The sequence below is a fragment of the Amphibalanus amphitrite genome, unplaced genomic scaffold (genome assembly GCF_019059575.1).
Source record: "Amphibalanus amphitrite isolate SeventyFive unplaced genomic scaffold, NRLGWU_Aamphi_draft 000636F_arrow, whole genome shotgun sequence".
NCBI lineage: Eukaryota > Metazoa > Arthropoda > Thecostraca > Balanomorpha > Balanidae > Amphibalanus > Amphibalanus amphitrite.
Window position 1 is genome coordinate 238,493 of NW_024882130.1, and position 27,302 is coordinate 265,794.

The 27,302-nt window shown below is 51.8% G+C and overlaps 2 protein-coding genes across 2 annotated transcripts; one reads left to right on the plus strand and one right to left on the minus strand.

Annotated features, from left to right (window-relative positions):
- Nucleotides 1-173: 173 nt before the first annotated feature.
- LOC122363718 (neurotrypsin-like) lies at nt 174-26,640 on the minus strand. The gene is made up of 13 exons (XM_043333269.1): nt 26,487-26,640; nt 10,238-10,354; nt 7,882-8,071; nt 6,895-7,057; nt 6,217-6,529; nt 5,819-5,969; nt 5,418-5,591; nt 4,877-5,110; nt 4,498-4,646; nt 3,419-4,164; nt 2,980-3,151; nt 2,287-2,751; nt 174-2,157 (listed from the first exon to the last, which is right to left on the minus strand). The coding sequence occupies exons 2-13, from the start codon at nt 10,340-10,342 to the stop codon at nt 1,252-1,254; spliced, it is 3,768 nt and encodes a 1,255-aa protein (XP_043189204.1). The 5' UTR covers nt 10,343-10,354; nt 26,487-26,640; the 3' UTR covers nt 174-1,251.
- Nucleotides 18,696-22,365, plus strand: LOC122363719. The gene is made up of 2 exons (XM_043333270.1): nt 18,696-19,845; nt 21,592-22,365. Exons 1-2 carry the CDS (start codon nt 18,870-18,872, stop codon nt 22,140-22,142), a joined length of 1,527 nt encoding a protein of 508 aa, XP_043189205.1. The 5' UTR covers nt 18,696-18,869; the 3' UTR covers nt 22,143-22,365.
- Nucleotides 26,641-27,302: the final 662 nt, after the last annotated feature.

Here is a 27,302-nt window from a genome sequence, read left to right on the forward strand (position 1 = left end):
GTAACCCCCTTCACCGCTCGACAGTCCTCGATAGCATCTTTCCATCCATGTTTCGTGTACTTGGAACATTAATGTCAAGGAATTGCCGTGCATATCGCTGTTAAATACGGTTGGATTTTACAGTTCCTCAAGCCAGAAACAAGTTTCTAGTGCCTACGAGTGTTCCAAGACGACTCGGTAAATATCATGTATTTCAATGGACTTTCATTATATGGGAGGAATAGGATCACCCATTCTTAGACGGTTTATATTTATGAACAGTAAAAACTGACGATATGAAAATACAAGCAAAAATTACGAAAAACTGTAGCCAGGCAACGGAAAACTGGAAGTTTTAGGTGACAATACATCCTCTACAATGCATCTCTTTCTCCCCGAAACACTAAATCCACAACCGGCAGCATCACTCGAGCTCTGAGCTTTGGCACGCTGCGGCGGCTGCCACAGTGGTTATCTCCATTCTCCACCCTTCCAGCAAACGCTGCCAGGTACCCGACAACGTCCGTATCTACCTCGGGCAGGGGTATTTCGGTCAGCCCGCTGACGAGAGGTAAACGGGTCGCGCCACGGCACAGTGGCATGACCTACACGCGAACCAATACCACCACTGCACGGACTCTCAGATAGGCACCGAGTGGCGCCCTCTACACCGCATACACCCATACGTCGTTCGTCACAACTAATAAAAATATCCTGCACGTCGCGATCCAACTAAAAAAAATTGCTCTCACATCATCCCGTGGAAGTCTTCATCCATCTCCTACAAAAAACAAGCGCATCGATCCCGCGATGTGCTCAAACAATGCGCCAAACACCACTGCTTTCCTCTTCAACTTTCACAAATGTCAACTAAAAGCGTCTTTTGCTGACGGGCGCTACCTTCGGGCGCAACGTCATGTTGAGTTAGAAATGACAACATGATCAGTACTGCATCACAATCTACCGCGTAGCCAGCACGGACCAAAACTGTTTCATAGGGCTCCTTCCATCCACAACGTCCCGTCTCGCAAACGTTCACTCTTCAGATTCCTTCACTTCTGTCACTTCTTCAGGTCCTTCAGATTGCACCTCGGGAAGCACGTCACAAGCTCACGATGGGTGGTGATCCACCACGACGGTACTTTAGGGCCCGTGAGTCCACCCTGTCCGCCCAAAGTTTTTTTTTCTGAAGTGAGGTTCCGGGTAGCGGGTACCTACGGCAGCCTCAGTCTGTAACCACAGTCTGTCTTTCCCGGCATCACTGACCACTCATCAGCTGTCATCACCCGGCCCGATCACACTACTAATCCACTCCACGTAGGTGGCCACGCGAGTGTACACTCCCGGGTAGTCGTTACGGCCGCAGCCTTGTCCCCAGCTGGTAACACCCATCACCACATTCGCACCTCCCAGTCGACACACAAGCGGTCCACCCGAGTCGCCATCACATGTGTCCACCTCGAAACGGTCATCACCAGCGCACACCATGCCCAGAGTGATGTTGCGCCTGCCGTAGAAACGCTCACACTGGGCGCGGGTGAAGAAAGCCACGCTTCCCACTTGAAGCTCCTCCGGTAGTGCGCCGAAGAGTCCCGCTGCCAGCTTACCGAGGCCGGCCACTGAGCAGTCGAGGTCGGGTGTGTAGGCAGTGTCCGGTGGCGGCAGACAGGCTGGTCTAACTCCCGCAGAGAACGCTACAGGTCCGTCCAACTCTAACAGCGCTAGATCGTTGTGGTAGATGTTGATGGCTCGATGTGCCGGGTGTCGATATGTGCGCCGAACGCCAAGCCGCTGCTGATGCGCGTCGATCACCGCTGACCCGGAGTCTCCGACCACCACTGAGAGGTCAGCCAGCGGCAGCAGCCGACGCGAGAAGAGCACTCCACCGCCGGCCGGCGCAGCATCCACATCAGTTCGATACAGACAATGGCCAGCAGTCAACACAAACCGAGAGGAAATCAACGTAGCGCCGCACTTGAGCTTCCGTTCGCCGAGCTCGTCGGCGTCCAGGTGAGCGTACCAAGGATGGTCCTGGATGCGGCCAGCGCTGCCTCCCAGGATTCGGCTCAGGTCGGGGCCGGCGGCGGTGGCACGGCAAGGTGCAGACACCTGAGGCGAGTCGCGCCGCACTGGTGGGACGTCGCAGCGTAGGTATACTTCGCCACTGCCGTTACAAACCTGGCGAACGGAGCAAATAGGTCGTTACGAGAAACTGCAACGGTGTGTCAGCGATAAGGGTCATAATCATGTAGCGTAGCATAGTGGAGGAGTTATGATGCGTCAGAAGCAGCATGAAACTTCGTTTACCTGTGTGCCGGTTCCGTTGATCCATGCCGGCAAGACGCAGTCTGCGATGGACGCTTCATCTCCCAGACAATCCATGGCCTTCAGTGATGCTCGCTCGGCAGGTTGGCGCGGGCGAACCTCAAACGTCGCCTCCCCGGAGAAGCCGAGCTGTCGGCAGGCTACCTCAGCCTGCTGACGGTTGAAGGACAGCGAGCAGACGCGTCCCCAGTCTCCTGCAGGCGGTTCCACCTCCAGGAGACCCGAGCCTGCGCCGGAGCCACCCGAGAGACGCAGACGAGGTGGCGGCGGCGGCTGTGTCAGGCACAACAGGCGTGCTGCCAGCCGTGGCAGCAGTGAGTTCTGCGGTTCGACGCGGCACGGCGACGGCGGCGCGCACGAGAGCACGGCCATCTGCACGCCGTCGGGTACGTGAGGCCCCTCGAACGGCACGCCGTGCTCGCCCAGACCCAGCTGCTGGCACACGTACTGCCGGCAAAGACGACATGCATGTAAATTGTAAAGTGAGGGATTGACGAAGCTGATGGACCCCGGTGGGTTTGTTGTTGACGCCAAAATAAGCGTTTAAAGTCAAAAAGCTAATTCACTGGCACATTGCGTTATTATCGTTGAGCTACAATCCACGTTATAATCCTCGAGTTCCAACAGCAATCCTGTGTAGAAAAGCTCACTGGTACGTGGTAAGTCATAACTTACGTTTGCCTCAGGTGTGTTGAAACCGTAGGCTGTGACGTTGCGGAAGAACCTGCGCCGGGGTTTGACGAGCAGCAGCGGCGCGCGGGCGTCCTCTGTGTCCTCCAGCCGGTACTGGGGCAGCTCACAGACGTCGTCGCTCTCGTCACTGCCGTCGTCACACGAGTTCTGACCGCTGTCGATACACAGAAGGCATGTCAACACTAAAATAGCCCTTAGGACATCCTCATCCTCAATGTCAAGTTAAACTGATGTACCAGCATATCATACGAATTGTGAGTTCCCGTAATTGATCAGGCTCACTACCCACACCTGCGCAATGCCGATTTTTGTGACTGGATATTAGTAACGGAACAAGACTGAATGTCACTAGGATAACACAGCATCAAATAGTCACACACTTGTAGAACAGCAGAACTATCAGACGAAAGCGACTACCAACCTGCACATGTATTGCTGTGTGACGCATCCGGAGCCATCGGGGCACTGGAACGAGCTGACCGTGGAGGAGCAGAGAGACGGCTCATCTGTGCACTCCAACGCCACCGTCTCCCCGGCCACGCACCGACCCGGAGTCTGAAGGAGCGTACACTGCGACAGCGACGTCTCGTTACCGGCACACAGTGCACCGTTCAGCGCATAATCGAGGTCCCCGTCTGCCGAGAACCGGCGTCCGTTGAGGTAGTACCGCCTCGCGCGCAGGAAGCCCAGCTCACGACAGGCGATGTGTGCCGAGTCGATGTCAAAGAGATCGTCGCACACCGCGCCCCAGGTGCCTCGGATGCGCGCCTCGAGACGACCCTCAGTGGTCGTGCCGCCGGCCAGACGCAGCTTGAAGCCGTAGTCGGCACTGCAGCTGGCCTCGTCGGAGAGATCGTCACAGTCGGTGACGCCGTCACAGCGCGCCTCTGTCTTGTTGAGACACTGGAAGTTGTCGCAGCGGTAGCCGTCGCAGGCCTGGTAGCGCGTCAGAACCACGTAGAGACTGTGACCGGGCGCCCTGGTGGGCCAGGCCTCTCCCAGCGGTGTGGCTGTGCTGATGCAGAGACTCTCGTCCTCAAAGTAGACAAACATGCTGCAGTCGGGGTCCAGCAGGCACAGGTACTGACAGTTGCGCAGGGTACGCGCCGTGTAACGCACCAGGCCGCGGAAGTCGCCGATCACACGCAGGTCGTTGTTGGGGAACGCCTGTGAAGGAGCGCAGGAAACAGTTTAGATTTAACATCAAGAGAATGATCAGCTAAAGTCGTTGGAGCGTTTTAAAAAGTGAACATGTTGAGTAGAATGCCTGCAATTTAACATAAGTATTTAGTGCATGCCGTTTGCTGCCATACAGTCACGCTACATATTCAAGTAACTACCTATCTCTGTTTGACTGTGTTCTGACCTCGCACTTCGCAGATTCACCCAGAGACGACACAAAATATTCCTAATTAAGTTTTTTTAAGGATCATAGTTCAATGTCTCGTAGCGTTGCACGGACAGTAATATGACCGACAGTGACATGTAAATCTGTCTGACCTGATAGTTTGAGGACAGCGCGTCACAGATGGCCTCGTCGCGGCCGTTGGCGCAGTCGTCATCACCGTCACAGACGTACTCCCGAGGTACGCAGTCCTCCAGACTACACCGGAAACTGGAGTCACTGCACGGCTCCTGGCGGCTGGTGTCTGCCGAGGAGAGTTCACAACACATATGAGGTCAGTGGGTCATAACTGAGACAAGTTACATAATAATACAGCGGCCTTACCTGTGAGAGGCAAGCGAGAAAATATGTCTAAATTGCCAGTCCTAAAACGACTGATCTTACCACACCTACTGGCCAGATCAGAGACAGTGGGTTTCTCCTGCATATAAATATATGGCTAAATAGGTATTGTAAGCTACACGTCGTTCTCACCTGCTCGCGGTAGGAATGGCGGGCACGCAGGGATGTCGCAGTACTCGAACCGATCGCGACTGGTGAAACACCAGGGTCTCTGGTCTCCGTCGGGGTTCCTGCAGAAGTTCTCCTGCAGGGTCGGGCTGCTGAGGCCCGGGTAGCGCGACAGGGACGACCACGGCAGGCACGGCCGATCTGACTCGGCCGTGCTGGCGTTCCCCGTGTAGGTAGCGCCGTTCTCCGAGACACACTCTGGCGGCGAGAGAGGGAACTAGAGATGAGAGGGCGTTGCTGAGGCCGGTGGAACCGTCTGCTGGCCCTGGGTGCGAGTTGTGGCACGGTAGTTGGTGACGTTGCTAAACTGCTAAAAGCTTTATGTTTGCTGCTTTACATGACATCAACATTCAACAAGCACATCTATTAGCGAAACGAATGACAATCAAGGAAAGCTCAGAAAATGAAACACGGCTAATTTGTTTGGCCTTTTCGTGCTTCGTGTGGCGGTAAGCGTATCAATGTCCATAGGTAACGTTTGCCGCCTCGGTCTGAAAACACTCACCGGTCCATGGCTTGGACGACTGACAGACATACTCCAGCCGAGAGCTGCACTCGGCAGGCTGCCACAGCGCGTACTGGGAGCCGTCTTCCAGCCGGGATAGCTGAAGAGTCAGGCAGCGAGTGTCGTACGCAGCGTCTGAGACGGCCGAAGGACCGCCCACCCCGCCGGGAGTCTCTGGAAAAGCAAGGCATGGAGATGATGACGAATTAGGATTTAGTGAGTGCGTCAGCAGTGGTGATTACCTAACACCCTAAGCACCAAGTCACGTTAGTATTAGAAACGAGGGGACTAGAAAGCGATAAGCATAAATTTCATCTGAACTGGCGTGTCTAAGTGTCATACATAGAACATAAATAGAGTGACACATTGTCTAAAAAGCGAGATTTTTCACGGGCTCTTACCGGGGTTCCAATTGTTGAAGAGGAACTCTTTGGAGGAGTTTTTCCAGGACCACACCCTGGTGCTGACACTGAGCGCCTCTCCGTGACCGGCGGTGTGAAATCCAGACAGACCCTTCGAGATCAACACGCCGCTCAGAAAGTCGTTTTTCACCTGTGGATGTCATAACATAAGCTGGCTATTATATAGCAACAACGCGGCACATAACGCACGAATTTGGTCGTTGAACACCCGAAACAAAAACAATAATCATGTCAACAGCCATCGCGTGCGTAGTATGATGCATCTCAACACCATCTCAGTCCGGACAGTACGCTTGCACCTACACGGCCCGCGACCCCAGCCCTCTCCCGCGTGCTACATTCAGCTGCTCCGTGACCCGTGCGGCGTGCCCTCTGACCTGTGAAGTGACCTCCACGAGCCGAGCGCCGGCCTGCTGGCAGCGAATCTCAGCCTTGAGTCTCGTGACGCGCTCCTGACCGATCAGGTAGCAGTTGTCACCGAACGGCAGCTCGCCGCGGCCGCAGCGGCCCGTTAGGTCGGCAGGCTGGTAGCATTGGACGCCCACCTCTCTGTCGTTCGTTACCGGAGCGCGCGCACACTCGAGAACTGAGTCCTCGTCTCCGGAACATTTATCGATTTGTAGAGGACTGACGCCGCCCCAGCCCGATACAGGCTTTTGTCCGGTCGTGCCAGGCGATTTTGTGTAGAAACTGTGCCAGAAAACGAACTCGTTATAACAAATTGAAGTCATTTCGTTTCATCCTTATAGTTAAATAGGTACTCAAGCAGAACTAATTTGACATTAATGAAAAATATAGTGCAGCATTAGGGAAGGGCTTATTTCCCTCGACAAGCATTAACAAATCACAGTAATGAATATCAATGCGCAATGAATAAGAATGTTCGCCTAGCTAAGGCACCCGAACGAGATAAACGGTGACCTAAAATTGGCGAAATTAACATTTTGATATAAGCAACCTGCAAGTAGATTGGGCACCTCACCTCTCCCGCGTCGTTACAACAATAGAGCAGAATATCATCCGTCTAAACGAGTAAGTATAGGCCTGTCGCTCACCTGACATAACCCAGCTGTCGACAGACGACCCGGCTCTCCTGCGGGGTCCACCGGTTAGCGGTGACGGGCCGCCACCGACCTCCCTGGAACACACGCAGCTGGCCCTCCCAGGGTCCAGCGCCGCCCTCCAGTCGCACCTGTTGACCACTCACTGAGGCCACCTCTGGAACGGCGCAGGACGGAGAGGGTCATTAGCAGAAGGGAAATGTCACATCATAAGATCAGCAGGACAGCGACAGAGCTACCTGAACTATCTGAAAAGTATGGGCCAGCAAACAAATATGGGCCACAAACAAACGGTGCAGCGAGCATTGGTTTACAGAAAAGGGCCAACAGATTGTTGGACCAGCGGACCGAAATGGAATGGATCGGGTTACGGAACATCTTAATTCTTAGCAACAAATACGGTGCGTAATTACAATAGGAGGCCAGGACCGAAGCTGCATATCTCACAAGCCGTGAAAATTTTAAACATTATCGTCTGAACTACCGTAAAACAGACTACATAACTATCGGACCAGATCATCTAGTCACATCATCGGACAATCACGACTCCCGACAGCCGGACCAACGAACCGGACCACGTCACCGAACAGGCTCGCTCTCAATCGTCACGGCCCACCCTGAGAACTGCCTTTTGAAACGTTCTCACCATTCGAGCAACACATTATCACACATTTCATCGCTCTTCTTCTGAACATACGATCAGTTACCACCACGATAACCGGCACATACGTCACGTTTTTTCATGACACGAAGCCGGAAGGCTCGCCTGCTGGGCCGGCAGCTCTATCTATTGGAACACACACAATGAATCCTTGGAAGAAGCAGTGTAGGGGCATGGGGCGTCCCTGCTCCCAATAGAAGGCTCTCAGGCGCGCTCGTGTCTTGTCGAGAGCGGCGGCCTTGCCCCTGGTGACCCTCGGTTCCGTCCCGGCCGGTCGGGGCGGCGGCGGCGGCGGCGGCGGCGGCGGGGGCGGTGCTCACCGGGCGGCGGCGTGACTGACTCTAGCTGCCGGAGGCCGTTGGGCGGCAGCGCCGAGCTGGGAGCGCGACCGATCGGCAGCCGCTGCCGCCGCTCCAGCTGAGCCTTGCGCCGCAGGACGTGAGCCAGAAGCCGGTCAGAGGTGGAGTCCGGAACAGAGGCGGCAGACACCACCGGGAGGCAGAGAGCCGCCTGCAACTCATCGGAGAGGGCGGTCAGAGGGGAGAGAGAGAGAGAGAGAGAGAGAGAGAGAGAGAGAGAGAGAGAGAGAGAGAGAGAGAGAGAGAGAGAGAGAGAGAGAGAGAGAGAGAGAGAGAGAGAGAGAGAGAGAGAAAGAAAGGAGAGAGAGAGAGAGAGAGAGAGAGAGAGAGAGAGAGAGAGAGAGAGAGAGAGAGAGAGAGAGAGAGAGAGAGAGAGAGAGAGAGAGAGAGAGAGAGAGAGAGAGAGAGAGAGAGAGAGAGAGAGAGAGAGAGAGAGAAACGCAAGACGGAGATGGACGTGAGAAGCTTCATGAAGCGACTCATTCAAACCTACCAAATCCCAATTTCTGTTTGTTAGTCAAACATCTTCCAGAGAATCAAAAGTTAGAAATCATTCGGTCTTTTTTTAATTTAACCATTACCATTTATCATGGCTACCCAACCCACCGTCCTGCTCGTAAACTATATGAAAACAATTGTTGGCAAACACAAATGATTGGTTTAACTCAACATTATGCATAATATCATCTCTATTCTCTATCGATAGATGGAGCGATCCTCTGCTGCGTTGGCAGCGATTGGGTCGCTCGGCACCTCGGCATTCACTTATGCACCCGCCCATCCATTGCGAAAATCACGAGCTTCTCCGGTCTGCCCAGTGATTACGATTAGGCAAAACTGGCGATAAAGCGTCCGTCTCGCCTCACCGCTAAACGGGCGTCCGAGAATGGCGTACGAGCGCCCAGCGGCCGCCGTCGGCTCCACCACCCGCCTATAACTCAGCCGCCATTCCACTTACACAATACTAAACTGAATGACTCTTCATGCCCCAGTGTAAAATATTACAGCTCGTCACAGTTAACGCGAATGCTATGGCTACTTCGTTGTGAAATAGAATTAAAGACTTCAGCCTTGCCCTTGGCAAGCAAACATAAAGGTGTTCAGCAAGAAAAGTAGCCTGTAGGTACCTAGTTGGATCCAGTTAGATTTCCATGAGGTAGGTATCTGTTGGGATGCGCTCCTGGGAACTAATGCACTGATAGGTATAGGTTATGATCAGTCTCTTATTCAATCTCGCACGTCTCAGGCTTCAAGCAATTATCTTCCCAAATTGTGCGGTAATTTAAAGACAACGTGAGCTAGTCATGCAATTCCCAGACGTGTTGCAACATAGTCAGGCCAACAACAATGCTTCATCGTAAACCAGACGGCATCCTGCTAAATGAGTTTTGACCCATACATCCATTAACACGTCAACTCATTAGATTTTTTTCCGGGAGGCAGCATGACCCGATTGGCCATTAGCCTTCTGATCCGCCATAATAGCTGACCTGCTGGCATTGGCTGACAAGTTGCCAACGTATCATACATCCGGCTGGGAATTCGTGCGAGGATTTTTCATTGTTGAGGTCATATGAGACACGATAGACGGTATAGGTCGCCTCGCTGAGCATGATTGGGCGCTAGGAACTGTCTGGAACGCGCCCGTCATAAATTTTATCGAGAGATTATATATGCATGGCTGTTAGACACATGACACAGAATAGACATGAAACTATTTTTGTGTCGGCTGGATAAAACGCGCTGAATGTTCATGAGCCTCCCAACATCCGTCATCACCCCGCATGCTGACATACCGAGTCACAGCGGCGTCACACGGTCGTTACTTTCCTGTACCTATCAAACGATCGTGGCGCTCCTGAACTGAACCTATCCAGCAGGTCACCCTTACACACCAGCCCTGCCGCTTCACAACAGGATGGACTTGGGACTGAAATTTTCTCCGTGCCACGCACCGCTGCGGTTGCTATTTCGATGGGCTAAGAGTTTCAAACATTTTAACAACATTTGTACTCGGATGCTTCGTGCTGCATACATTAGTCCACAATCACATGCTATGATTGGCATTTTCGTAAGATATGAGGCGAATAATGGTGGAGAGTGACTAAATAACGGATTCGAAGTACCCACTTCATGTTTTTGCAAGTCATGGTTTGGGAACAATGTCAACTTGCACTTGCCCCATGGCGTTGGCAAGACACTGCATTGGTGTGCCGTGAGAAATCTTCGCTAATCGCCTGCTCGTGGGTATGGGTTGGGTATAGATGGTGGGTAGTGGGTAGTAACTAGTGGGTAGTTGTGGGTACTGGGTACTCACCGTTAGTGTGACGAGTAGGAGCCATCGACAGGTGCGTCGGCGGGGCCTGAAGCCGACAGGCGGCTCGGGGCGGGCGGCCCTCCGCGCCCCGCGCGCCGCTGCCATACCGGCCTTCACCTGAGGGAAACAGAAAAGGCATCGTTTAGTACGATGCACGCTCGACAGTTAGAATTGGCGTCCCTTTTGGGATGAGTGTGATTCGCGATAGCTCGACGTCGACAGTCTAGACGGCATTTCTTAGCTTCTGCCTACCGCTGACAGGGGCACATTTATCTGCTGCAGCTCGCGTCCCAGGGCGCCTCTTGAGACACATGCGCCTGTCTGCACAACTGTCGTACCAGTGATATGTCTCTGACGGTGCCCTGCACTGAGATAGCAGAGCAGCCGCCAGACACTGGCATGAGATCGAGTTTTGCAACAGACTGGCCTCCTGCCGCTCGACTCATGTCTGAACGTTGAACCAGACTCACAGTGAGGTAACAATGCCAACTTCTCAGTCTCAGTCATGGGAGCGCATCCGTCGCGGCGTGGCAGCGCTCCACGACAGTGTTTTGTCCGTGTTTTTGCTGTCGAACGGCAGCCTTGGCATGTGCCAAAGTGGCCGGATCCCTACCATTGAGCCGTGCACGAACCGACAGCCAACAATGGCCGGGCGACCACTTGTCCCGCGCGGCGCACCGATCGTCAGTCGCGAGGTCAAAGGTCACGGCTCCACCGAGCGGAGGTCGACGCGTCTGGGTCAAAGGATGAGGTATCTACATCTTATGCATTAGGTATGTGATTCGTGGTTACGATAAGGGCACCATTCACTACGTTTGGTTTTATTTGGTTTATATAATCCGATCTATTTATAACACAGACGGTGAGTGGGAGAGATGCCATTTTATGTTAGGCTACCGCATTTATAACATTCTACCGCATTTATGACATTTTACCTCTCGCTGCTTAAGTTGGTAGCCTAGGCTGGAAGAAGCCATGAAAAGGTAGCGTCCTGCCAAACCAATCCATGTTCTCCGAAGCCCCGCGATGAGTACATGCCAGAGCAAGCCATCGGGCATTATCACCACCGTATTCACCCCGCCATACGTAAGTCGTCCCGGTTGGAGTCTTCGCCGTTGGCCTGGAGGACCTGCCTCTCAGTGTGGGACGCTTGGGCTCGGGTCGACTGGTGGGACCGTCGGCGGGCCGTTCTGAAGACCGTGACCCCGGGCCGCGGGCCAATTATTCGAGCGGAGCCGGCGCGGCAGTCGGGCGCCACAGCTGGCCCGCTATAGGCGGAGTGCGGAGTGGGACAGTCCTCCGCCCCCCGGCTGTCGGAGGCAGGACGGGATGCACCTGTCACCAAGGACGGGTCACTTCCTCCGGCAGGCCTCAGGCCGTTAGAGACTGAGACGGATGACAATCATCCGGACGACACGAATATCCCGAAGCAAGGCAGCCACTTTGATCTAATTTAGGCACTGGATGACAGAGTATCAGTCTCCCCCTCCCATTCTTCTCGGTCACTCCCTACCCAGTGTACCCGTTGTCATCGGTCTCTCTCCTCCCTGTGATCTCGTGGCGTCCTCGCGAGGCCGCGCAGCGGGGAGGCGTCAGGGCGGGGTCGCCGGGTCGGTTACAGCGTCGACCGGCGGCTCCCAGCGGGTCACTGTCGGGCGCGCGACCGGCGCCGCGCCGCTGCCGACCCCGTGAAAGGTGTCGTTACCTCACTGCGCGCGAGGCGCCGACCGCGCGTCGGCGGTAGGCACACGCACCGGCCGACGACGAGCCGCGGCGCGCCGAGCGCGGTGCCTAGCGCGCGCCTCCCTTGGGCAAGCGGGCATTGATTAATGGTCAGCGTGGCGCAACTGAGGCCCGCGGGCCGGGCGAGGCTCCTCATGACACCGACACGCGGCGAATCTTTTGTGTCTCGTCCTCGCGTTCGGTTATCTGACGTCCCGACCGATGACAACATCTTGTCAGCGTGGCTGAAGATGCACGACCGCGTCAAACGATGTCTGAGGTGAGGCTTCTTTCAGCCAAGCTTCGTGTAAGCATGAAGGTGTTATTTCGATTTTTTTAAACTAAGCACTAACGGTTATGGATAGCATCTAGCAAGCCATCTTTTATTTCGAAATTTTGAAGATATTGACGAGAAAACAATATACTACTAGCATCACCGATCACGAAGGCATTCAACTGACAGATAAATAATGAATGAAAAAACGACCACTGCAAGATTCCCGTTCAAAGATCAGAACTTCAGTGCAGACATAATCCGTAGACCATAATACTACGCACATCCCCTGTTTGACAGCTGAACATGAATTAAATATGTATCCCCTCCCCCACATCACGTGTGACAGTTCCGAGTGAATCCATCCGTCATGGTGCCAGCCGGCGACGAATCTCTCTGTCACGCTGTCACGCTGTCGTCACGGGCCGCGGTCACGATGCGTGACGGCACACACAGGTCGCGTAACGGAGCGTGACTCACCGATGATGAGTCGGGGACGGTACGGAGGATGTCACAGGATGGGTGGCAGCAATGACAGAGAGGGGGAGGAGAGGGAGAGGGAGAGGGAGAGGGAGAGAGGTGGAGGGGAGGACAGGGACAGGGAGAGGGATTGGGACAGGGACAGGGACAGGGACAGGGACAGGGACAGGGACAGGGACAGGGACAGGGACAGGGACAGGGACAGGGACAGGGACAAGGACAGGGACAGGGGCAGGGACAGGGATAACAATAAGGGACAGGGATAGGGACAGGGACAGGGATAGGGATAACAATAAGGGAGAGGGACAGGGACAGGGACAGGGACAGGGACAGGGACAAGGACAGGGACAGGGACAGGGACAAGGACAGGGACAGGGACAGGGACAGGGACAGGGACAGGGACAGGGACAGGGACAGGGACAGGGACAGGGACAGGGACAAGGACAGGGACAGGGACAGGGACAGGGATAACAATAAGGGACAGGGATAGGGACAGGGACAGGGATAGGGATAACAACAAGGGACAGGGACAGGGACAGGGACAGGGACAGGGACAGGGACAGGGACAGGGACAGGAACAGGGACAGGGACAGGGACAGGGACAGGGACAGGGACAGGGACAGGGACAAGGACAGGAACAGGGACAGGGACAGGGACAGGGACAGGGACAGGGACAGGGACAGGGACAGGGACAGGGACAGGGACAGGGACAGGGACAAGGACGGGGGCAGAGACATAGCAGCCACAGTGATAGAGACAGGGACAGACAGAGTCCAGGGACAAGAAGAGAATCAAAAGATAAAATTAAAGGAGTTCAGGCTGTTGACTATAAATGGATACGATTATTACACAAATCGAATCAGTCAACTGACAACGCAATTCATAGGATACCTAGAGTGTAGGACCGTAGATAGGGCTTACATGGATAGTGATTGTGAAGGAGGGGAAGGGGAGGTCGGCCATACCGTAATAGGTTCTGGAGCGTGACTGATGGACTGGAGAGCCATCAGTGAGCCCGCTATTAGCTCATCTGATTGACACCGATAGGGCGGCTCCCCCGCCGAGCTATCGTCCGTGGCTCGGCCGCCCCGCCGTGGCGGACCGGGGAAAGGACAGACTCGGTCCGAACCGGCGCCGACGAGAGGTACTCAGACCACACTTATAACCCAGCCCGGCCAGCGACAGGGAGGAATATGAATGGTAGATTGGTGCTGATATGATTCAAGGTGTCATTTAAGCGCAATCGTCAAGGCTTCAAATGTAAATGTGAGTGCTGTTGGAAGCATATAATCTCAGAGTTCAAATTTGAATGAAAATGGAAGGTGACCCTGACATGATATTTTGGTGTGATGTCTGTGGTTCATGTATCAGTATACTCGAAGACCACAACCGAACACAGGTTTGCCAGTAGGATGTGTACCTATATTACACGATAGCAATAATTGATCTGGGATTTGATGGTAATAATTCATTCCCTACTTCATAGACCCTTCAAAGTTCGATTTCCCAACGCAACTAGGCCGTATCGTGCGATCGCAGCCAAATCCATTCCTTTGGATTGCAAATGAGCCAATGAATACACATGGTGTGGTCGCCGCGGTCCTGACCCTATTATACACGCTCACAACGAGCCGGCCCGTCCCAGATATGAGACTGGTATACCAGTCTATACCGAGAGACCCAGTTCCAGCGCTAAAGTCGGATAAATATGACAGAACTCATATAGCTAATGTCATAGTTTACTGTCTAGCGTTGAGTGACAGACTGCAATGTGATTTCCTTTTGTGAAGCTCTACAAAGCAGGCGAGTGCCAACTAATAAATGCGCAATCTTAGTCACCCAGTGACTGGGGTCCATTTTTTGGTAATATGGATTTCATATCGATTTATTGATAGGAGTAGGGATATATGTACACTAGGCCAAATGTATCCATGACAGATGCCTAACTGATTATAACGTAAAGGTAGGCATGGCTCTACATACAGAGTGCAGGCACATGCCCTAAAAAGGCATTCTATAAAAGGTACATGCCTTTTGAAGTAATCAATAACTGAGCGAATATCCATCCATCGTCAAAACCAGATTAGAGCACTGAAGTACGATACGACACCACACTTGACATGATTATCGATTTAAAAGCGCGCGCTTACCTTGAAACAGCTCACTAAACAGGGCTCATTTCCATGTCGTATGTAAACGAGCCATAACTCGGGCGTCATTGACGGAGTACGCAGGCAGCAGATCCAGGTCACGCACCTAGCCCCGCGCGCGCCTCACTTTTACTTTCGGCGGCCGTGTTAATACGTCCACTGGCCGGCCGGGCAGGGGCACCTGACAGAGGCTGGAAGCCGGCGCTCAGCCTGGTGTCACGCCGGGCAGCCCCGCCGCCGGCTCCGTCAACCGGGGAAGACGCATCGGGCCGCTCTGTGACGCCGACACAATGGGCTGTCGGTCGCTCGGGACGCGCTCCCGTTCACCGTGGGTCCATCGGTCATGGAGCGACGCAGCCAGAGCGGCTCAGGGGCGACGCCAATAACGAAATGTCCCGGCCGGGCCGGCAGTTATAATGGAGTGGCAGCACAGAGACGCGGCAGCAGAAAGGCACGGGCCAAATAGCATGACCGAGATAGCCGTGAGGCAACCAACAGGCCGTGAGCGAAACGCCACTTTTGCTTATTTGAAGAGGACTGTAGTCTGTAGAAAGCGAAAGAAAAGCCTTATATCAAAATTTCTATGCCTTTGGTATTATACCGAAAGGGACAGTGGCTTCACAGCACTGTCATTTCATTGTCGTCATTACTCAAAGCCGAGTATGTGTGCGACCTTGATGAGTTCGTCAGCGGTACCCGTTCCCACGAACAACGCTGATGACGACGGCACCGGATGATGCATGTCACGTGGTTTGGGGCAGTTTATTCATGCAAAACTCGCACTACCTTGACATATTACAGCGGGCGGTGCGGTGGGAAAATGGAAGTGACCGTCAGCTTGGCCATGTGGCACTGATTCAGATATAACCCCCAGCATGAGCGCACCTTGCTGACCCTACGACGCGGCTAACTTTTCCCACACCAAATGTCGAGCGGAAGGGGAACAGCATTTGCAGTGGGCACTATTGAAATAATATACATGCTGTTTGCATGGCACATTAATCACATTTTGACATTTTGGTCAAAATAACCGATGCAGCACAATGGAGCACAGGATAATATAACCGTGAGTCAGAAATGCCTGTAAACGGATGATGACGTGTAATCCCCCTGCAGTGTTGGCAGTAATGGTATATACCTGTCAGTGCCAGACGACCAGCTGATGAATAAACGCAGGCACATCACCAATATCTCAATGGCTTACGATGCACCAAGTATTAGGAATTACCTAGTTTTCTTTTCTACCAGAAATTATCGTACGATAGGTCGTAAATAGACTAATTCGGCCTTAAACCATGGGACACGGAACTGGTCGAGTGACTGACATTTTTACTACAACCTTTGAGCATATCACTTCCGCTCTACCACCAATGTCAAACTGCAGTTCGTGGATGACTTCAGCCTATATGGCGTGACGATTGCATTCGAGTTTGTGGCGTGTAAACGATAAACGGAAACATATCTGCAGAAATCTCAAAAATATTTGCATGCATAATTGCATAAATGCAAGGTAACAAGCATGTTTTATTTATACTCGAATGCTATAGAAATCCAGAAGATCTTCTCTTCATATGTCATCTCAACTGAAATCCTCATATGGGAATTTTGAAAGGTATCGTATAGGTGTGGGCGAAAGAAAACCCCCGTAATGCGTGGTTTTATTCGCTCGTGACATAGGTATGCTGATAGATAAATCAGGTATATGACTTTATATAACGACCCTAAGACGTGAACTAAAATCAACTCGATTCCAAAGTTGTCATATGAATTATCTTTTTTAATGAGCGCAAGGGTTCACTATCAAGCCCCAAGCCTTCCGGACGTATCTAATTATCAGAGAGTTTCATAAGTTCCTCAGAGAAACCGGCAACGAACGTCTGTCCAGAAATCGCAGCACCCTCCGGACTACCCTCGGGATCCCTCATTACGCTCAAAATATTCCGATCCGCGGTGGCTCACACACTGAGTCGCGATATCGGCCACGATCGGGACAAAAGTCAAGGTCATGTTGCGTGCGGCGTCACATTATCCTGGCGGAAATCGGGGAGAGCGGGGGCGACCTTGGTTAGGCGGGACGTGGGTGTGCCACGCCTTTCGCCGGCCGGCGGGCGCCCCGCGGCGGCCGCAGATGATGAATAGGCCGCCCACCGAGTGCGCCGTGCGCGCCGGCAATAAACACCGCCGCTAAATGGAGAGTTCGCCACCGTCGGTCCGCGGGTCGCCAGCGTCGGACACCACGGTCCACAGACCGACGCTACGGACACGGACAGTATGACACCGCCGCTCAATGGAGAGCTCGCCACCGTCGAACCGCGGACCGACGCTAAGGGGATGGACAGTCGACACGGACGGACGCACTGAGATCGAACCACGGAAGGAGATGGTGACGTTGGGGTAGAGAGAACATCGGAGAAGGTCAGCTAAGCCAAAACGGACCGTCACCTCTAGCATGAGAATAGTCTGCACCGTCGGAAACAGCTTGAATTCGCCGCAGCACGAACGAGCCTCTTTCTGCGGTGCTGAATGGTCTTTCTCTTGAGGTTCACACAGAAGTTATTCATAAGTAATGTGAGCAATAACACTGCCAGAAGTGGTGGCATAGCCACAATCTCCAAGTGTGCAATAACTTCTGTCACGTTCTTGCAGGCAAGCAGAATGCGTCTTCCAGCACTTTTGCCGTTTGCTTTCTTTCATCGCAAAAGCAATCGGTCGCCTACGGTACAAAAGTCGTGCAGCAAAGAATGGGACCCCAAATGCTGACGATAAATTTTGCGAAAGTAGCAATTATCTGGATCTTCAAAGAACCGCTCGGCTCAATGTCAGACGCCTATAAATATAGGTCTGATCGATCGGAGAGACGTGACCCAATAGCAGTGGAGCTTTTGTGCGGCGTCCATAAGCTTTTGGACCGTTAACAATGACGACGAAGGAAGCTGTCAAGGATAGCCCTTTACCGACCAGTATAACGCCTTTTGGGGCGAGTAACGGAGCGAGCGAGAGGGTGAGCCTTGCACGTGCGAAATTTCGAGGGGGTACCTCCAACTGACTTGTGCACGGCACCCTACTAACCGGTCTCTAGCGATGTGCCAAATTTGAGCACAATCGGCCCAGCCGTTCTCGAGATCTGGAAGCGGCACCCTGCACGTGCGCACGTGCAAAATGGGTCCCAACTGACGTGTGCACGGCACCTTACTAACCGGTCCCTCACCGTGTACCAAATTTGAGCGCCATCGGTCCAGCCGTTCTCGAGATCTGGAAACGACCCCTGCACGTGCGCACGTGCAGCAGCACCCCAACTCTGGCACATGGATATGCAGTGCCTAGTGGGGGCCTACCTACATGCCAACTTTCAGCGCAATCGGCCAAGTAGTTACCAAGATATTGCAACAATTACAAAACTGACACCTCTTCGTTTTGCACGTGGCACGTGCATAAGGGGTCACCTATATGCATCGGGAATAGTCCAATACTTGGTAGAAGGAATGAAGCTACCGTACAAAAATTACCGCGTGTAAATCGGTCAAGTGGTTGCTGAGATATAAGCCTCGCAAAAGCGTCCGCACGGCCGGCCGCTCATACTCAGAAATTTCCGTTAATCTAAGGAAAGACTACGCTCGCTTCGCTCGCTCCGTAATCAACTACTTGATCTTCTGAAAGATACGCGAGCGGTTTTCTCCACGCCATTATCCCTAGCTATTAAAAGAACAGGGCTTGTTCGGCCGATTGCTAAAATCGGTACCTCCGAGAGTGGGGTCTCATTATGATGTCATTCACGAGAATGTTTAAATAAAGAAATAGCGGCTGGGTCTTGGCCCAGTTTTGCTGGCGGAACTGATCAAACAATATGTGTTTTGCCTAGCTCAATATAAGAATTAATTTAATATTAATTCCGATTTAATGCGCATAGCTGCCGCTAGCGTATTGCCGCCGCCGCCGCCGCCGTCGCCTAAACAAATGGTCCTCCGGGCCGGATCTCGATAAGACCAGCCAAGAACGAAATAGCACCATGGAAGCCAGGTTGCAAAAGCAAGTAAGAGCCAAGAAAGCAATGTTAACTAGAAGTTTAACAGAACTAGACGCTCTGATCATAGAAGAAAAGAGCAGGGAAGAAGTAAAAGTCTACTTAGACAGCGTGAAGCAAAAGAAAGCCACACTGACAGAGAGCTATGAAAAGCTCTTAGCGGAGGTGAGTGAAGAGACACTGGAGACGGAGCTCGAATCGTGGGCTCAGTTAGAGGCACTGGAGAGGTCCAGTTTAGGGCGGGCTCAAAACTATCTGAAAAGTTCGCAGCCTTCTGTTGTCCTTCCCAATCTCGAGCCCGTTAAGATGCTACCTTTTGATGGAGATCCTTGCGCATACCCTGAATTTATCGCCGCATTTAAAGTCTTGGTAGCCAATAACCCGAACATGTCGGCAATGGAGAAGATGCTCCGTCTAAAAGACAAGCTCCGTGGCGCTGCTCTAAACGCCATCGGTGGTCTGGCCTTCTCCGAGGCAGACTATGTCTCGGCCCTCTTGATTTTGGAGCGGCGCTTCGGCGGCAGAGATCGCCTGATCCAAGACAGCCTCAAGCGCCTCCGAGCACTGCAAGGCCTGTCCAGCAGTGGATCGGCACACGGCCTTAGAGAGTTTGCAGATGCGGTTACATCATCCTTGAACAAATTACGCAACATCGGGGATACAAGCAACATTTATTCCGATACCCTTCTCAGAGAAGTAGTGGCTAAGCTGTCTTCCAAAGACCGAGATGCATTCTTCGAGATGTGTGTCTCCTCCGAACAGGCCTGTAATCTGGTGACACTGGAGCCGTGGTTGCAGCGCCGGGCCGAAGCCAGTCTGCTAAGCGAGACTTACAGGAAGTCACAGCCGACAGCCGACAGCCGACGGAGTGATGAAGCGGTCGGACGAACCAATCAGAGCCCTCGGAAACGCACGTTCGCCGTCAAAATAAGCGCTAGTTGCAGCATATGCAAGAATGGAGATCATCAGCTGGAGAAGTGCAAGGTCTTCCTGGATCAAGATATGGAAGGACGCTGGAGCATTGCTAAAGAGAGCAAACTTTGCTTCTCGTGTCTAAAAAGAAGTCATCGTTCCGCTGACTGCCGTCAAAGCCGCCGCTGTGGGTGCGGAAGGCCGCATCACCCGCTCCTCTGTGACGAACGGCAGATCGGTGACGCCACGACACCATCTCGAATGGCAGCCGGCACACTGGGCGGCATACAGGGGGGTACTTTTAACGCCGTAGCACTGCGGACCTTACCGGTACGGATAAAGCACCATGGTAAAGAAGTGGTGGTGAACGCCTTCCTTGACGGTGGCTCAGACACCACTTACCTTTCTGAAGACGTTGCTCGAGACTTAGGAGCGCAGTGGGACCCAAGGAGCATCAACATTACAACTCTGGGAGGAAATGTGATGCAGCAGAGCACTACTGAAGTAGGGCTAGAGCTAGGACCCGCAGGACAGGACGATTTCGTCGGAGTGGTCCAGGCCTGGACTATTCCAGTTGTGTGTGGCGGGATGAAGGTGACGAACTGGGCGAACGAAAAAAGAAGATGGACTCACCTCAGCCAGATTCCATTCATGGAGCCGCCCATCCCGAATGTTGTCGAGTTACTCATCGGCAGTGATTACCCCGAGCTGCACCACGTACTCGAGAGGCGAAGCGGGCCTTCTCAGTCGCCAGTCGCAGAGCTAACGCCTCTGGGCTGGGTCTGTGTTGGCCCGGTCGGGTCAGCTGACGTTATGAACCGTGTAACAGCCCGCGCCTCAGCAGTAGAAGAAAGCCCTGAAATTATGCTGAGAAGCTTTTTGGAAGTAGACGATGCTACAGTGAGTGGGAACGAAACAGAGCGAAACAAGATCCTGTCACCAGAAGAGCAAACCGCTGACAAGAAAGCGGACCAGCCGCTTCGTTTTGATGGGTACCGGTACAAAATCGGCATACCGTGGAAAGGAGATGGACCCACTCTGCCGGACAACAGAAAAGCGGCGCTCGCTCGTATCGGCTCGCTGGAGAAAAGTCCCGAGAGTAAACCGAACATGATCAAGAAGTATAAAGAGAAAAAGAGAGAAAGTTTGGGGAAAGGTTATGAGAGGTTGGTGGAAGGAAAGGAGAACGATTGCAATGGACCCGCCTGGCCTCATTTCCCCGTCGTGAGAGGAGTCAGGCAGACGAACATTGAAACGATCATAACGATCCTAACGATCGTCATCGTAAGCATCGTAACGAATTCTGCTGCCCAACTCAACAGTAGCAGCCTTAACTCGAAGACATGTTCAAGTCAGTCCAGACATGTTTCGGGACTGAAGAATCCTGCTGGTGAAGACGACTGCTCAAGTGGCCTCAGCGTCAGAGGAATGAAAGCTGAAAATCGCTGGATAAACGGCCCAGCTTCTCTGCATCGGCCATCGGAGGGCTGGCTCAAAACACCAGTCTTTTCTGCCTCCGAAGACGCCAAGAAAGAAGAGAAGAAGGTGGTTATGTCGTCCTCAGCGAAGTCTGCCGAGCCCCTCTTCCAGCCAGGCGCCTCCTCGAGCTGGTGTCACCCGACAGCCGTCACCGCTTGGGTCCAAAGATTCGCGCGGAACTGCCGCACTGCAAAAGCCAACCGCTTGAAAGGACAACTGACGGCTCTGGAACTTGAGAAGGCACAGAAACTCCGGCTAAAGCACGCACGAAAAGAAGACTTCGGCGAGGCAAAGACGTCCCTTGCAGCAAAACGAGATCTCCACAATTACAGCAAACTAAGTGAGCTGCTGCCACTCATGTCAGAGTCTGGTGTCATGACCATGGGAGGAAGATTGCAGAAGGCGGACCGGCCTGTCCTAGCAGAGATCGAAAGCCTTCTGAACTCGCCTCCGCTTACGTATCCGAGCTCCGATCCGAGGGTCGACAGTTCCCTGGCACCAAATCACCTTCTGGTCGGTCAAATAGACAGTGCCTTGGCTTCTCAGCTACAGGAAAAGAAGCTGCTTTTCCAAGACGGAGATGGCGCCACACTCAGAGAGTTTTCAGCAAGACATGGAAGAGATTTCTGCGAGAGATGCTCCTCCAATCTCAACATACTGCACAAGCGGTACGACGTAAGGCCAGATTTCAAAGATGGTAACGTGGTGCTGGTGCTGGACACCACGAGCCCCGCGGACACTTACCTCGGGCACGGGTGGAGAGGACCCATCCCGGCCGCGATGGACATGTGCGGACTGTGGAGGTCAGAATCGTTACCGCACTTACGCCCGCCTCATCATGCGCCTCTGCCCCCTACGGCGGAGTAATGACTAGTGTGTGATCTTAGAGTGTGATGTGAAGGTGACTGTGACTGTGTGATAGCTAGGTGGAGCATACGTTGCTCCACGGGGAGGGAGGATGTTCGGCCGATTGCTAAAATCGGTACCTCCGAGAGTGAGGTCTCATTATGATGTCATTCACGAGAATGTTTAAATAAAGAAATAGCGGCTGGGTCTTGGCCCAGTTTTGCTGGCGGAACTGATCAAACAATATGTGTTTTGCCTAGCTCAATATAAGAATTAATTTAATATTAATTCCGATTTAATGCGCATAGCTGCCGCTAGCGTATTGCCGCCGCCGCCGCCGCCGTCGCCTAAACAGGGCTTGTGCAGAAGAGCATAATTTAACTCTATTTATGAACACGAAGTGTTTTGAAACCTACTGTCCATCGAACGCTTAATTATTGCAATTATTACTGGCCATTGTAATTTAAATTTGTTAAGGCAACATTCCGTTTTCCAGAATGAGTTCTAATTATATGAAGGAACCTTCAATCGATGTTCGACAGCTTTGCGGACCATATAGTTGATCACAAGATTGTGGTATGAGAACATTAGGTATCGAGACACATGAAATAGGTGCAGCGTTACGTGAATATTTAGAATAAAATCAAACTAAACCGGGTCTAGATGATCGAATAACGAAGTGCATAATGCATTTGCGTGCTTCGATTATTTATACCAATTTATCGATGCCTTGTCAAAGGGTGGCCAGCTCCCACACCTTGGTGCATCTGTGCTGTGCGCTACCCGCATATCCATCCGAGTGAAGTATCCAATATCCATGGTGGATAGTGCATACCGTTGCAGTTGTGTATTGTCAGCCCCTTTCCTTGCCTTCTGATACATATTTCTCTTTCTGTGGATTGCATGCAATTGACATTTGTTCATAAAATTAGGAGATGAACACAAAAATACACTTCTGCCGTCACCGTTCTGTCCAATCAACTGTGAAAAGGTATGAGAGGGAGAATTCCATCCTCTCAAGCATGCGACTGTTCACGTGTTACTCCAAAGCACTTCATTGCAACCTCTGACGCCCGATCCAATGCATCTTAAATTAAAGATAAAACAACGCTGATTAGCGTTAAGTAATATCCGGTGTGTGCTATTTTATTTCGTTTTGATGTCTATAGACATTAGTTGTATTGCAGTTATTTATGCACCACATACCCGTGGAAAATGCAAAGAGTGTCTGAGTCTCAAACGATTTGAGTTAGCGCTGTGTAATGTGCTAAAGACCACTGAGTCAAATGCTTCTAAGAGGCTACTGTTGCGTGCGCTATTGAAGTCCCTTGTGCAATCTCCAGTAACGATAGCTACTGTTCTGTGCGTTATTGAAGTCCATGGTGCAGTCTTCAATAATGAGAGCTACTGTTCCATGCGCTATTGAAGTCCCTGGTGCAGCCTCCAACAACAAGAGATACTCTTCTATGTGCTAATGAAGTTCCTAATACAGTCTAATAACTTGAGCTATTGTCGTGTGCGGCGTGCGCTTTTTGAAGTCCCTGGTGCAGTCTCCAATAACGAGAGCTGCTGTTCTGTGCGCTATGGAAGTTCCTAGTCTCCAATAGCGAGAGCTAGTGCAGTGTGCGCCGTTTAAGTCACCGGTGTAGTCTCCAATAACCGCAGGTTGTTTGAAATAGACAAACACTTTTCATAAACATTGTTTTTTCTATTGTATCGTGGGTTAGTGTTGTGTGCGTTATTGAAGTCACTGGCGCAGTCTTCAACCCTCGCCCGCACATGCCATTTTCCCATCCTAGAACGCACATGGGGGGGGGGGGGTGGTTGCCACCCCCCCGCGCCATTTCGTTCCTGTTGGAGATAGAGCTTAGCGGTAAAGACCAAAAAGATTCTTTGGGAAGAGACAAATCTAATGATACCCAGTTTTACCTTCTCAGGTCAGTCATTGACCTTCCAGGTCAGGTCAAACTACAAAATGTTGCTGTTTTGGGTCACCGCTGGATATCAAGTGCGCTGCTTATCAAATACCGATGACGATGCTGTTTTCTGGTGCCAAGCCAGCTAGAACCTCTTTGTCACACTACCCGACCAGAATTTTGCTGCTGAGGTCAGTTCAGGTCAAGTTAGGTCAAGGTCAATTATATGTGTTTGTATGTCTGTGTGTGTCTGTGTGTAGGTATACTGATGTGTGCACCGATTGTTTTTGGGTCCATATTACATGAAATCATGATCTGAGAAGCTTTTACAAAAATGCAATAAAAAAACTTCACAAAAAGTAAATTCAGCTTGCCTAAAACGCAATTATCTTAGATGACCTAGGTTGACCTTGACCCTGACCCTGACCCCTGTACATCGTCGAACAACATGTTCCATGATAGGTGGGAGGTAAGACTGGCAAAAAAGGCCGAAATCAGGGTGTCAAAAGCTCACAAGGCCCATGGCAAACGCAAGATGTTGAGGATTGGCCATTTGGGTCATGACATGACCTGAAAAACAAGGTCATATCTCCGAAACCAAAAATCACAGAAACTTGAAATTTTCAGCGAACATCAAGAAAGGATAGACAAGCAGCTATACGAAAAATCAGCTTTCTAGCTCTAAAAATGTTGAGTGCAGAGCAGAAAGACTACCTGGGGGGGGGGGGGGGTGGCAACCACCCCCCCCATGTGCGGGCGAGGGTCAATAACGAGACTCGAGAGCTACTGTTATGTGCGCTGTTGAAGTCACCATAAAAGTACCCAATAACGAGAGCGTTCGATGTGCAGTATTGCAGTCACTGCAGTGCGTGCAGTGCAGTGCAGCCTCCAGTAGCGAGGGTTACTGTTGTGTGCGCTGTTGCAGTCTCTTCATCATATCCTGCGCCGGGCCGGGGGTGTTCGGCCATCCCGTGTTTTTTTTCGCAGATATCCATGAAAAACACGGCGGTGCAGAGCGCCACCGTTTTGTGTACACCTGTTCATGCATCTTTTCCGCACATATGAAAATTTCAGACCCAGGTCGCTCAAGGTCAAGTCACCAGGTCACGTCAAGTGACCTCATCTAAAAATAAGTTTGAATGCTCGTCATAGCTACACTGACTGAGCATCTCCTTGAAAGTTTCAGCGATTGATAAGAGTAACAGTATGTACACAATGTATGTCTCGGAATTTTGGGCATTGGTAACCTAAGGTCAGGTCAATTTTGCGCCCTTTCAATTATTAGTCAATGGGAGAAGATTGAAAAGCACCTCTTTTGGACGAGCGTCCTAGCGTCCTCCGTCCTCAAACATCAGGTTTTAGGTTAAATTGACACACTGAATCGCAGAATTGCACCCGTGACCCCTAACTATGTCCCTGAAGTCATCTCGGGTCATGAAAGGTCCCCAGCAGCTTTTTGGCAATAAATTTTGATAGAAACAAGCTGAAGCAATGAAAACATTTATATATGTGCTCAGGTTGACGATACGGATCGGCTCATATGCAATTTGACATTTTCCGGTCAGGTAATGATCATGACCCGAGGTCAAATTTTCAAAAGTACCTTTTTAGGGTCAAATTATAGTTCATTTGACGCGTCTCGACAAGGGGAACACAATTCTGGGAGAAAGTATCGCGTCTTCTTCAGTCAATAATTCATTACCGAAACATTTTTCTTGGAAGTGGTTTCTTTAGAGACTTTACCCTCTGGAGGCTAAACCATTGCAGATCAAATCTGAGGCGTATCATCGAAAGAAGGTTGAAAGAGTTTTCGAATGTGCTTTCCTGCGGCGCTGCAGCTTTTTTAGTTTCTGAGTTTTGCGATGTTGAAATCGACAAAGCCTTTATAGTACTCAATAACTGCCTTTGATGACCTCCGGTACCTGACCTTTGCCCTGACCTAAAAAGTGACAGGTATTTTCTTCACAATTTTCGCCGCTCTTTCGAATGCCGCTTACCGCGCGTTCGCTATGTGCCCGCAGGAGCCGAGTTCGGGGGGATGTTCAGACACCCCTACCCCGGGCCCAGCGTGGGATATTGGTTCTATGCTTGGCAGTTGGCACTCTCCATATCATTATAAGCGTTTTTTTTTTTTGTAAATCTACATCGGTACACCTATTTACGGCCTTGAGTACACCAATAAAAATCAAACAATGGAACAAAATATATAAAAAGTAAATTTATTATTGTGGATCGATTTGTTTCATTTTTGAGTTTTATTTTGTTGATATTTGTTTTATATTGAGTAAATTTATCTTGTTTAAGCTCGTCAATAGTAGGTACAGATCAACTATTATTCGATTTCGTCTAGACTTCTTACATGCTGATATAAAAACTCAAATGTCTCGAAGTAAATTACTGTGGCAGCCAAGCCACCTACAAAAGACTCGCTGACGGCCTTTACACTGACCTTCGCTGTGAGTTAGTCCAATCTCCTGTCCTGCCTGAGTGCAATCCACACCTCCATACTCCGTCCACCACTATCCCGACACTGCGCTGCTCTCAGCGCGTCGCCCAACGGTCCCCTCGACAGGCCGGCACTCGGCACACTGGCCCACTCCCCAGCTAAGCTCCGCGCCGCGCGGCTGGAGCCCTGCGCGCGCAGGTCAGGTCCGACTCCGGTGCCCCCGGCCTCGACCCCTGGGGGTCAGTTCCGGCTGACCTTGGGGAAATAATGACCGTCGGACGGTGAGCAGGCTAATGCAGGGTGTGACTGAGACAGAGATCAAACGTAAGTGCACGCCGATAGAGGATGAAGGAAGGGAGACAGGACGGAAGAATGATAAGCCGGCTGCCGATGGTCACAGGCCTAGGGGTAGGGGTAGCACTAGAGATGGCGAACAGGGATAAGACAGAATTGGAAAGAGAGAGAGAGAGGGAGAGAGAGAGAGAGAGAGGAGAGAGGGAGAGAGAGAGAGAGAGGGAGAGAGGGAGAGAGGGAGAGGGAGGGAGAGAGAGAGAGAGAGAGAGAGAGAGAGAGAGAGAGAGAGAGAGAGAGAGAGAGAGAGAGAGAGAGAGAGAGAGAGAGAGAGAGAGAGAGAGAGAGAGAGAGAGGCAATGAAGAGAAGGGCTTCATAGACGAAATCTAATCCAAATCGATCATCCCACCTGGCGGCTTCATTACTTCACCTGGCGCAAAATCATTCCCGCTGTCATCCACGTCATTTCACCTACCGCAACCATAACCCCTCTCCCTCAGTGACACTCTCCTGGCCCCCACCGCCAG

What these genes read in the sequence shown, in the direction of transcription:
- LOC122363718 (XM_043333269.1), bottom strand. Translation starts at nt 10,342, where the DNA reads ATGGCAGCGGCGCGCGGGGCGCGGAGGGCCGCCCGCCCCGAGCCGCCT. An exon ending in TCGTGGAGGTCACTTCACAG is followed by an intron (nt 5,970 to 6,216) that starts GTCAGAGGGCAC and finishes TGACATCCACAG; the next exon opens with GTGAAAAACGACTTTCTGAG. An exon ending in TCAACGGAACCGGCACACAG is followed by an intron (nt 2,158 to 2,286) that starts GTAAACGAAGTT and finishes TCCGTTCGCCAG; the next exon opens with GTTTGTAACGGCAGTGGCGA.
- LOC122363719 (XM_043333270.1), top strand. Translation starts at nt 18,870, where the DNA reads ATGGAAGCCAGGTTGCAAAAGCAAGTAAGAGCCAAGAAAGCAATGTTA. An exon ending in CAGCATATGCAAGAATGGAG is followed by an intron (nt 19,846 to 21,591) that starts ATCATCAGCTGG and finishes CAGCAAAACGAG; the next exon opens with ATCTCCACAATTACAGCAAA.